General features: G+C 37.5%; 2 protein-coding genes across 6 annotated transcripts in view; one reads left to right on the top strand and one right to left on the bottom strand.

Annotated features, from left to right (window-relative positions):
- The window catches only part of IRAG1 (inositol 1,4,5-triphosphate receptor associated 1), a 123,362-nt gene extending 112,571 nt beyond the window's left edge, over nucleotides 1-10,791 (bottom strand). For 2 of the 3 annotated variants that reach the window (XM_080404698.1, XM_080404699.1), the window contains exon 1: nucleotides 10,587-10,791. The gene's annotated coding sequence lies outside the window, so the exon portion shown is untranslated. Of the gene's footprint in view, nucleotides 1-9,986 lie in introns of all 3 variants that reach the window. The other variant, XM_080404694.1, reaches the window with a different exon arrangement.
- Nucleotides 10,792-10,895: 104 nt separating this feature from the next.
- CTR9 (CTR9 homolog, Paf1/RNA polymerase II complex component) overlaps nucleotides 10,896-12,540 on the top strand; it is a 37,859-nt gene continuing 36,214 nt past the window's right edge. For all 3 annotated transcript variants that reach the window (XR_013930752.1, XR_013930753.1, XM_080404641.1), the window contains exon 1: nucleotides 10,896-11,057. Coding sequence is in view for 1 of the 3 variants with exons in the window: in XM_080404641.1 (XP_080260767.1) it covers nucleotides 11,013-11,057 (45 nt within the window). In the remaining 2 variants the exon portion in view is untranslated. The remainder of the gene's footprint in view (nucleotides 11,058-12,540) is intronic.

Genomic DNA, 12,540 nt, shown 5'->3' with positions numbered 1-12,540 from the left:
AAACATCCTTTTTTCTAGTATTATTCAGTCAAAATAACTACACTTTAGCACTGGGCATGCTTTGCATCCAGTCTCACAGCTGGCTATAAAAGTGGTTTGGAGAGAAAACTAATCAGATTACCGGCTGTTACAGAATATCCAACAATGCAGACATATTACCATGACCTATATTGATTGTATCTAACTTTCAATTTGGCTCTCCGAGACAGGGATTGACCCAATGACCTGCACAGACCCCTTTCATCATATATTATTCTGTGATTTTATGAAGGAAAACTGAAAACACAGGTAACACTTTAAAAAAAAAAATTCCATTTATTATTATTCCATTTATACCTCAATACTGCCCTCTGCTGATGCTTATACTGTTTGATTATTTGCATGGAAACCCGTGAGGCTGTTATGCAAATATTTTAGCACATTTCTTGCAAATGAAGGAAACAATTGAAGAATGTTCCTGTTCTCTAAGATTCAAATAAGTACAGCAGGCTGAATGTCTAGGTTTATGGCAGAGAACGTAAGTGATCAGTACCTTTACCAGGTCAGTTGGAAAGTACATTTATGTAAGGTCAAAGTAGGTCTCCTCCCTCATGCCAAACAGTTGAGGATACTTTACAGGAGTCTTCAGAGCTACAGAACAACCCTATCCAGTAAATGTAAAAAGCTCCCAAGAGAGCTATCGGCCTTCCTTGCTACAACAATAGCAAGTCCATGCAGGTGACTTGCAGGAGATTAAAAAGGATGTTTTGTAGAAACCTTCCAAACCTGGATCAGTTATCAGAAGAATTAACAGTCACTCATCTCCAGCTGTCTGAGCTATAGTTCTATATATAAAAAACTATGCAAGTGATGCATTTAGCATCTTTAGCAAAGAAAGGATTTTGGTGTAATTTATTGTCATAAGTCTTAGCAGGTTCTACTTAGGAGGGCAACATCAAAAGTGCTTTTAAGACACAATTAAAATGGATGTATGTAAAAAACCACAACAGTATAACACATGACATAAAGCCAGCTTTTCAGGCTACGTTAGAAGTTTCTGAGTTGTATGAGAATTAACTGTTATTAAATCTGCTATAAAGCTTTGCAAAGAAAAAAAAAATTGCCTTAAAAACTTTCAGTCTACTTTAGTTTCTAAGCAAAATAATTATTTTCTCCAATGCTTACACTAATGTCAAATCTTTGAAGTGTTCTGCAGAACTGTTTGGTCTTATTTTTAGACATATTGTTAAATTTGTGCATAAGCTTGTTTTTTCTCTTGTATTCCTACAGTCTCAAGGGCCAATAAGAGATTCTACTAAACTGACTGTATTCCCTAGTTAAGGTGTAATAATACCCTCTTAGAAATCACCATGATTTAGTTTTTCTGAGGGGAGGTAATATAGGTATTCTTATATTAGAGTTAAGATACTAGGAGAAATTTTTGCAGAAGTGACATTACCAGTCACATGTATATTAATTCAAAGGATTCATGGTTTTTACATCTCCTATGATGGTGTATTAAAGCCTTTCATAAAGGGCATCTGTTTACAAAGAACCAGACTGCTCCATTTACACGCCTGCGCTAAAATATAAATTACCCTAAAGAAAGGAAAAAAAGACATCTTTTTCTGTGTACTGCTGAATGGGATACAATAGCATTAAACACCAGGAAGGGGAATTGAAGCTAAACTTTCCAAACAACTTTAACAGCAAAGTTAAGCAATGAAACTGATCACCACAAGGGTTGAAGGGTTTCCATCACTACAGTTTCAGTCAGATTAACATACTCCTTGCGTACAGTTTCTACACAAAACGTCACAGCTAAAATAAGAATCAAGCATATATACATTTAAGAAAACACAACCACTTTTGGTACGATTAAAAGAAGGACTCAGTATTAGAAGGACATCTGACTAAAAAAAAGCAAGAATCTGAAGCATGTTCTTCCAGACTTGAGTCACATAGCTGTCAAATGTACTAGGCCTATCAATTTTGCCTACAACAGTTGCCTAGTTTGTTGCTTGAATTGTGTTACATTTGATTAAGAGAAACATTTGATTAAGAGAAAGGACTTAGGCCTGAACAATATTTAGTTATTAACTGGTTAAAAGTGTTTCTCTTAGAAGTTTTGTTTCCAGCACATTATGAATTACCATACATACACCTTGAAATTGCAAAATAATCTGCTGAGGTGCAAATGGGAGCCCCTCTTCACCCAGTGAGATAATAACAAGGAGTAACTTGTGAAAGTTGCATCTTCCTTCATTTAAGCGATCTGATTTGTATGTATACATAGTCACTTGACTGATATAAATAAACTTTTACTCATACTTGCAGAAGCAACATAGTTCTGGGAGTTTCTTTACTGGCTTCTGGAACAACAGAATTCTTGACTAACTTCCAGCAGCAGCTCTATTAGTGATGATGTGCAAGCCAGAAAGAACACAACTTGACTTTACATCCCAGGCTGAGCTTGCAGATAGAAACAAATTTTATTTATACACATAAGGCATCAGGGATGGCAATTCCAGCAGCAGAGGACTACAAGAACTAAGAGTACCACTACTGCCCTTTAGCAGATGAAATCAGGTTTGAACTCCAGGCAGACATCCATATGCAGCTTACAGAGAGGCCCATTTTGCTCCTCAGTATTCAGTCTTACTCACTTTGACGATTATAGATATTGTTCTATTAATATGCAAACTCAAGAATTTACAGGCAGTTTGCAAAACAGTATTTCTAGCCTGGTTGTTTGCTACTGCTGTGAACTGTAGCCCAGACTCCATTAACAATATAGATTGACAATATTAAGTCCAGTATCTCCCTTTATAACCACCCTGACATATCAAGAGAATGCCAATTTTAAAAGATGCCTTGAGAAGCAGGAAGCAATGCCTGAAAACTTACAACTGTACATTATTTTCCTTTTTAAGTGCTGTTACCTGCTTCTGGGAAGTTACAGTTAACAAGTTCTTGTTCAGTTAAATTACTTTTAAATTGATATTAATCACCAGTGTTATCCACTTCCCACATGCCTTTAGAAGTTGAGCAAGAAAGTATACTCAGAGCAATATACGGAAATAGATTCCAAATTATCTAGTGCACCAGTGCCCAGAATACTTCCTCACATCTTAAAATAACATTCGCTTCTGGCTGGTAACAGTTACTGGTTCTCTTCCAGTCCGAGGCCTTAATTCAAGAATGTAGCTAGGCATATGCCTAGTCACCTTAAGAATCAATGGCTCCATGTGCATAGATCAAGCTAATTGTAAATTTGTTACGTGTTGATAGGAGGTATGAAAACAATCCTCAAGATGGCATCCATCCACATTACTTCTCAAATAACCGAACAAAATGTCCCTGGCCTTCTAAGAAAAATGCGGAAACAAACACATGAAGTGCTAAACAGAAACACAGAACAGACATTTCTTAAATAAATTAATAGCTAGATACACATTGTGCTGTTACACTAGAATTTTTAAGTAATTTGTGTTTTTCATCCATAATGTAAGATAATAAAAAATGAAGTGATGATAAAAAATAAAGACATTATATAGAATCATTGGCATAAATGTCAAATTTTAAAAGTTCACTTTTTCCTCTTGGAATGAAATAAATCACAGAAAATATACCTACTTCACAACTAGTAATGAGAGTCAATAGAATAACAGTTTCCATCTTCAGGGGGAAAAAATAAAATTTAAACTGCCTTTTTTTTTTCCCCCCAAAGATTCCCTCCTTTCTACCCTACCCAGACCTAAAGTTATTATAGTGCTCAACAAAAATTAATTACTTATATGTGAAAAGTAAGAAAGATGTTAATGAACCATTAAGGATGGCGGGGGGAAGACAGAACACAATGACTAAGTTACATAAAAATACACTGGTGAGAACATAAAGTAAATCTTAATGAAGTCCCAACATCCCTGACAATTAATGCTGTGGTTAGGAGCAAATTGTGGTTAGGAGTAAATACTGTTCAATCTGTGGCTATGTATTCTAGCAGTGTTTCAATTAAGGTCAAAGGAAACATCCATGAAATCTGAGTTCATGGATATTAAAACAGACAGAAGAGCTAGGTAACTTACAGTTTATTATTTAAAATATTCAGATAATCTATTATATAGTATATTATTAAATATATTTAATTAAATGTAATGCACACATGCTTAAGAAAGGGGAAAATATATATCTGTGTGTACATATACATAATTTCAAAATACAAATATTTATTTTTACATTCCTCATCAAAAAAAAAATCAATCTTAAAAGGTTGTGGAATAAGCTTTTAATAGCTTTAAATGTTTACTCAGAAAAATATTTAAAAAGACAGGTTTCCAAGCTTGGGTCTCCTTTCTACATCTTAAACTTTACATATCCAGAACATTTACACAGGCAGGAACTCCAGAGCACTTCTGAATTAAAATTAAAAAAAAACCATACTCAGTTTCTGCAACATCCATGACATTCAAACTAGTCCTTACGCAGACTTGGGGTTTTGCTCTCCATGTTTTCAAGCATATTAAAAATAGGCTTTAAGTTTTCAGAAGAATTCAGTGTGCTGCAGGAGAGTTTTATATCAACTTTTTTTTTTTTTTTTAATAGATCAGAGGATATTTGCAGTCACAGGCTATTGAACAGATCTTTCAGATCTCATTTGGCAGGAGAGAGCTCCATCCACAAAAAGGGTATTGATCTGTTTAAACAGTGTCACTTTAAGTCAAAACCAAAAGTAGAAAGGGTTCCGTGAAGAAAAAGAGAAGGGAGAGACAGTAGTAAATCATGAGAGAAGAGACTATTTGTGTTACAGAAATGAAAATTAATTGCTTTTGCTATTAAATTTCTATGTATAGAATTAAGTATATAGTTTATATTATAAACCATATTAATGAAAAGGGCATTGAAAACAGCCAGCTACCCCCAGGAAACAGCAAGAGATTGGTTGACATATTCCCAAAACCTTTCTTCATCTTCAAGCCGATTCTCAGGCTTCATCCTCCTTCAGAATTTCAGCACATGTTCATGGTTATTTTTGGAACTGACTTCTACACGCAAGTCCTTGCTTGTATAATGTGTTTTCCTTTCCTTAAACTTCCTGTTAAGAACTTGGTTTTTAGAGAGCATGCACAGATTTCAGAATTAAAGTAACTGTTTTAACAGTGATACAAAACAAGGAGGAAATACGTCTCCACTAATTTTGTATTTTCAAAAGTACTATTATAGCGGCACAAGACATCGATTCCTGTACCTATTCTGTGGTTTTTTCTTAGCTTTGATTTTCAGCACACAAATAAAACCCCATTGAATATGGAGAGCATATTTTATTTTAAGCATTTTTTGAAAAATTAACTGCCATTATTAAGTGCCATTATTTTATGTAAAAAAAATTATGAAAAATAATTTAAAAGACTAGAGTATGATGGAGAAGCTAGATCCTAACGTTCTTGGGTAAGCTACTAATATCTCTTAAAACATTAGGTAATTTTGATCTATGTGTTAAGCAATTACATGTTAAAGAACATGGTAGAATGGGAAAGAACTCAGGAGCCCTCCTGGAAGAAAGCTTTGGCCAAGCAGAGTCAGTGTTGTCTCCATCTTAAACTTTTTTTTTTTTTTTTAAAACTTTTGTTCTGTTCAAGCACAAGCTTTTGTAAAACTACGTATTTCAGAAAGAGAGAGAACACAGAATGGCAAAATTCCTGGAATTGATTGTAACTTAAAAAAAAAAAATCTCTAGGCATAAATCTGATTTAAAACTTAAAGGCAGTAATTGTTCCTAGCAAACAATCTATATTAGAAATCAGTGATACTTTCATTCTTTACTTTCAGCATTGTAATTTCATCCAAAACCTCTACAGTCTTTTGTATAATCCTTGCTTGTCCTCTTAATTGCTGACATGCATTTTAAATCTGTAATGTTACTGCATAATCCCTGAAAAAGCCTTCACCAGGAAGAGAATGGCAAAACTCCCCCCAAACATCTGCCTTTGCTAAATTGCTCTTTGTAAATAGAATTTATCATTGAACAATTCAGTGTTTATCTATCACCCCTTTCTGGAACAAGTAAGCATATTTTTGACATGTTGGAACACACTAAAGCCAAAGAAAAAAGCATGACTCCAACAGGAAAATGCAAGGCTGTGACAACAACAACAACAACAAAACCAAAAAAAAGTACTAAACTTAACTCCATGGTAAAAGCCCAGACTCTGTAAACAGAATGCAGGATAGTGACTCTGAAAATGAATCATTCTTTTTGTTGCCTGAAGGTGGCAATAATGATACCGTACATACAAAGCATTTCATTGACAGTTTTACATTTAGAAACTGTGAAGTTTTACATGTTAAAAAATTACTTTCATAGCACTTGTACTGCTAACCTTTTATGGCACTATTCATTTTCCATTAGCCTCACAGAGAACAGAAAGGAAATCTGCCTTACTACAGAGTTTTCCAAGGGAAACTCTATAAAGCTAAGCAAAATCCAGACTACTACTTCAGTGATTTGGGTTTGGTTTTTTGTTTTTAAATCACACTTATATACCTACTAATCAAAGCTAAATCCAATACACAGCAGGTAGAAGGCTATCAGCTCAAAAAAGCTACCAAATATGTCACTATTTTTGGTGGTAGCTCAAAAAAGCTACCAAATATGTTTTCATTTTTGAAAACCAACCATGAACCACACTGGGGTCAGACCAGGATCTGCATCCACAGAAAAATAAATGGAAATGCTTCCCTACACTCCATAAGAAGAGGGAATGTGAAAAGTAGCGCAGCTATAATCTCAGCTCCACAAGATTCCTGAGTACACAGATGGTACATTTTATGCAACCCAGGCAAACACAACCAAAGGAATAGTAAACAGAAAGACCTGTACAAACCAGAAATGCTTAGGGTGTTAGTGCTAGGTAAGGGGATCTACAGGGTAACAGTGTTACATGTCACAAAATATACTACAGTACTTAGACCAAGTCTAGCGTTACACCATTTTTTGTGAAACTACTTGTACCTTTCAGGTCTGAAAGGCACAAGAGAAACGTTTAATGCTAGGTGGCGATGTTAGAAATTAAAATTATAGTTACTTCACTATTAGTGTTTCTGATACTAGGAATTCAAATAAGCCTATGTTAATAGAAATGAGAGTGATCATAAAGGCTAGCAACCAGTTAATTAGCAAATAGCAATTAGAAAGAAGTCAGTAGTATAGTTAAGCATGAAATGTAAACGTCTCATGGTTTTGTACTTTAAACACAAAAGCATCCTCTCTTCAAATACTCAACTAGCTTGCAAAACACAAACTGTCACAGACACCCCTTAAAGCTTTTGCTTGCAAAACAATTCTTTATGTTTAAGTGACTAAATCAGTAAAATATAACTACATTTATCAGATAAATAAGGCAAATACAGTCACATGAAGAAGTGTGAACAACACGCAAAAGAAGTTACTAATCCTAGCAACATAAAATAATACAGTTTTTAGTAGCTATACAAAAATGTTTCTTGGCCTGTAAAAAAATACTACACCTTCAAGTAAAGCATTAACATAAAACAGCAAAGACCATCCATTATTACAGCTCTGTCTTGTTACATTTCACATCATTTCTGTAAAAGAAAAAACGCTAGTTTTGTAGGAAAAGAATACCTACAGTATTACTCAAAGTACATTTAGTAGAGTCTGCTTCAACATTCCTTACCAGCAGGATAGAATTTTCTAACTTCTGACAGCAACAATTTTGAGATGCACAGCTAATTCAATAACCTCTGGAACTAACAAATTATTAAACTATCTAATAAATCAATGTATATATCTATTAACACCATTTTTAGCACTTTCTGGACCAACCACCCACCCATCAATTCACTAAACCTACTTACTATCTCTTCAAGATATGCATACCGTATCAGGGCTTTAAGTGCATTAATAAACTTCAATGGTGCTAATCAGCCTCACGTGGTGCATCCTGCCAAACCCCTGCCTACAGCCCAGGAGCCCCATTCAAGCTGTTAGCCTGTAAAATAGTTACACTGTTAAAATATTGCTCTCTAGCTCAGTCACAGGTAAGTTCCTATCTACCTATAAATATTCTTCTCATCCAGACCTTTGCCTGAGGACTGATTTCTACCTTGACCTTCAACTTGCCCTGTCAGTAAGGATCTACCTGATAATCGCTAGGCTGTGTCAGACCCTGCCTCACCGACTAGCACTTCCAGCTTGACCTCAGACCTGCCTATCTGTGGATTTGCCAACTGCTGGCACAGCCCCTGCCCTGCTTGCTGTATGTGCTCAGCTCCTGGGTTCCCTCCCTGCAGCCCTCACTGCTCCCTGACACGGGGCTGAGCTCTTCGCACCACCAGTGTAGGATCTCTTTCTGTTTTTCACAGCTCTGAACAGGAAGGTCAACAAGTGACTACTGGAGTGGTGGTTCATATGGTTAGAATGGAAATAATTTGCACTCTGAACATTCCTGTAACCATACCTCTCTTTACTCTAAAAAAACCCGAAGAAAAAAAAACTTATTCTAACAATTTAAAGTAAAGAAACTTTGCTACTAGAATACGCTGCCCTGACCACCCAAGTGTACTAAAGGGAGGCTGATTTATTTAAGCATACACAAACATAAATGGTAATTTGCTTGCAACGAATAGGGGTCAGGTAGGTGGAGGTCTTTTTCATTATGTTATTAAAGCAGGTCATTTAAGCTCAATGTTTATTCCTGCAAAAGGCTTGTAATTATATGTGGTAATGAAGTTTTTAAATATTATTTTATACTGTGTATAACATAACAAGCGGAAGTTCAGTTTGCTACAGATTACTTTCTATTTATATCAGTATTTCTGATATTGAGAATAATCCAAGTTTAAAAGTAGTAATTTAAATTTTCATAATAAATTTCAATGAAATAAAAACAAGAGATGGCAAGATAAAACAAGTCTCTTTTCCTGATATGTTCCTAGGGTCTCAAAATGTAAAAAAAGAAAAAGCTGTCTTCACTAGAACAGTATTTCATACATTGAAGAGGTTCTACCTACCCAATTGTGAATTGTTATCAGTGCATATGGAAAAAAGGAGTCTTCCTGCTTCAAGCAATATAAAAGTCAATAGTTTACATTGTATAGTAATAAAGTTTTAAACAACTTAAAATGTTTCTAGTTGGTTCATACCAGGAAGCAAGAATTGTTTTCCCTCTTTAACGTTAATATTCTTAAAGCTTGACACTATAAAATTTTTCATTTAAAGTAGTTTTTTTCCATGAGGAAAGCTAGTTTACTACAGATACTAACTGGTGAACAAGGACCTTGGGAACAGACTGCCTTTTCAGTCCAAATTTCTTCAAAATTAATTAAAATATCTAAAAAGTATTTATGAAAAATCAGCCTATAAAATAGAAAAGTAGGCTTAGGAATATTACTAATTAGCATCTTGCTCTGCATAACGTTGTTTTTGGCATGTTTTTAATGAAAAACCCACATACTTTCACTCCTATTAATAACAATGTCGCTCCACTTTCCTGCCACATGCAAAAGTTTCACTACAAAGAAGTTTTTACAGCACATACCTACTCAAAGAGTGATATGAGTGGGAGAAATAAGAGTCGTACTTCACTGGAGCAGGTAACTGTTCAGAATACTTAGTGCATAAATAAAAAACAAAAGTTGAGATTCAAAAAATTAAGTAATTAAAAATACTATTTGCTTTGGTTTCAGAGAACAGCTGACTCTGCAAGTTACTTGTTACCACTATAATGTATACTGTTATAGTAGTCATGCTTTATGGTTGTGACCATCAGTTCAACCAAAATTCTGTATTCTATGGATGGTTAGCTACAGGACAAAATCAAGTTTGCTTTAGGGGTTAATAGTTTGTGTAAGTAATATGTCACAGATTCTTTTAAATCTTCTTTTAATTTAATGTTTTCATTTAATTTTAAAATATTTTAATCTTTTAATTATTTTTAAAATCTTCTTAGTAGAAATGTGCCAGAGGAACTTTCAGTCTTACTTACCCTTTATTTTCCCTTGGTACAGGGCAAAAATTGTCTAAGATCAGTCATATGTTACTGTGCACGCTGTGTTTTATCCAAAATCATCAGGTCATCTGCCATTATAATTAGAAAAAACCAATGTAGGAATCCAATTTTATAATTTCTTCTTTACTCATGTACTTCTACGTAGTTGAATGCCTTACACAAAATAAGTTCCAGGATCAGGGCCTAGGTTCAGGATTCAGAATTTTATCAGATTCAGTACTTGTAATTAAAAACACTTAGATAAATATTTGGCCAGGCTGCAGCTAAAATATTGTTAAGTATGTATTAATATCACACCACCTAAGCTAGTCAGATATTAGGTATTTGGATTCAGACCGCAAGGATCGGGAAAATCCACACGTTTTAACTCATTTGGTTGGAAACCTTTAACGATTTCAAAATGACATGGGGAGAGGCATAGCCTGAGGGAGCTGTGGTATTCATTCCTGAGAGAAACCAAGCGTAAATCTATTCAATTTACCGCTGTGTGCGTGTATAAATACAAAGCGTTATCTCTTGGTATTATACATGGATTTCTATAGGTATGTGATAAGTATAAATCAGCGGGACAAATACCTGCGTCGAAGTTCCCTGCCAGCCCCCACTCTGTCCTGAGGAGACTGCTCACGTTTATAAAAGGCCACCGCGCGGGACGTCACCCAGCGCAACACGTAGCGCTGCGGGAGGGGGCGGGCACCGGGCCGCCGGCTCCCGCCATTGCCCGGCCGCTCGCTGAGGGGAGCCCGCGAGCCCGCCGTTGCCGCAGCAACCGGACGGCGCGCGCCCGGCGGCGGCGCCCCCCCTCCCCCTCACGCACGGGCGCGAGGCGGCCCTCGAGGCTCGCGCGGCGCTGCGATTGGCTCGTGGCGCCTGGCGGGAGGAGCCAGCCCGCCCTCCCCCGCCGTTGGCCCGAGCACGTCCGGGTCAGTCGGTGTTTGTGAGGGGAAGTGCGCTCGGCGGCCGTTGCGTGCTGGCGGCTCGGCGGACACCGCTGTCGCCATCATGTCGCGGGGGTCGATCGAGATCCCGCTCCGGGACACCGATGAGGCGAGTTGGGGGGACGGGGGGACTGGGAGTCGGGGATGGGGAGGAAGGGGCGCGCCGGGGCGCGGGCGTTTGTGGCTGCCTCTGGCAGCTCTGTCCCGGGCTCGAGGGAGAGCGTCGCTCCCTTCCCTGAGCGCTACGAGTTGCTGGGGTCACAGCTGTGTCGCTTGGCGGAGGGCAAGCCAAGCCTTCCTTCGCCCGTGTCCCTCGGTGATCGGTGTCAGCCCCCTGCTAGCTGTAACCTCCCGTCCTTGCCTAGCCCTTGCTGGTGAGGCGGAGCCGCGGGGGGCGGGCAGGCGCTCCGGGGGCCCTCGCAGTACCACCCGCCTGTGAGGAAGGGGCAGCCCTCAGGAGAGAAAACCCTGCAGGGAACAGCAGTCTGTAGTTTGTGCTTGTGTGCAGTGGCCTTGTCCAGCTAAATTCTCCCCTTAGTTCGTTAGATGCTGATTCCTCGGACTGCACTGGTTTGTAAACAGTATGCCTGTCAGTAAATCAGCGCACAGACAGGTGGGGCGGTTGGGCCGCTCGGTAAAGTTACCGAGTTAAAGTTCAGTGTGGGTTTAGAAATGTATTTAACTTTTCTTTATTTAAGGTAGGCTGTCACAAGCCAAGGTTGAAAAAAATTGAGAGAAGTATTTGAAAATTTGCAGGGTATTAGAGAGTTTGAAGTTAAATCGTTGCATAGCGGGTACTAAATTAATACTATAGTTAAATAAGGTGTTGGAATGTACCACTTATAGGTTGCAGAATGCTTTCTGCAAACGTATGTATCCATACTCTAAACAACTCTGTCTCGTAAAGGTACTTTGCTCTCTAGGTTACATGTTGGAGGACTTTTTTTTTTCCCCTGAGACAGAAACTTCTGTTTGAGGTGTCAGCATGAACAGTTGATCTTGGTGCCGCTGTTCAAGTTACGGCTAGGACTACTCAAATCCTGAAGTTCCGAATTAATCACTAAGGATTGCTATAAAATAACTTTCACTGCTCTTTTTTACTTCTGTATTTATTTGTTGTGCTGGTAATATGTTTTTCATTAATAACTATTTTAGTTTGTGGATAAGGGTTACCTGAACCTAAAAATATGATTATTTGTCAGACAGGAGGTACTGTGCAAGACAAACTCAAACTAAAGATAACAGTAGTAGCAGAAATATTTTTGCCAGTATTCTCTAGTTTTGCATAGTCAAAACTATAAGCCCTCATAAACTGAATTGCTCTAATTCAGTCTTCAAAGAAAGAGTCCTTGCACTGGCAATTGAAGTGCAAGCCTGGGTACAACAACTGCACCTCTTCCTTTCTGTAAAATTACATTGTAACTGATGACTAATATTAAAGGCAGTATGACTGAGTAGTAAGTGAACTAAAACGCAGTTAAATTGTGTTCCCAAATGTCCCACCTTGGGAGTATCTGTTTCTTTTTCCTCATTTTGCATATCGGAAAAGTAGATCAACATGGGAAAACAGTACTTGCAAAAAAGATTGCTTG

The sequence above is a fragment of the Falco punctatus genome, assembly GCF_963210335.1.
Source record: "Falco punctatus genome assembly, chromosome: 10".
Taxonomy (NCBI): domain Eukaryota; kingdom Metazoa; phylum Chordata; class Aves; order Falconiformes; family Falconidae; genus Falco; species Falco punctatus.
This window is presented reverse-complemented; position numbering and strand designations above follow the sequence as displayed.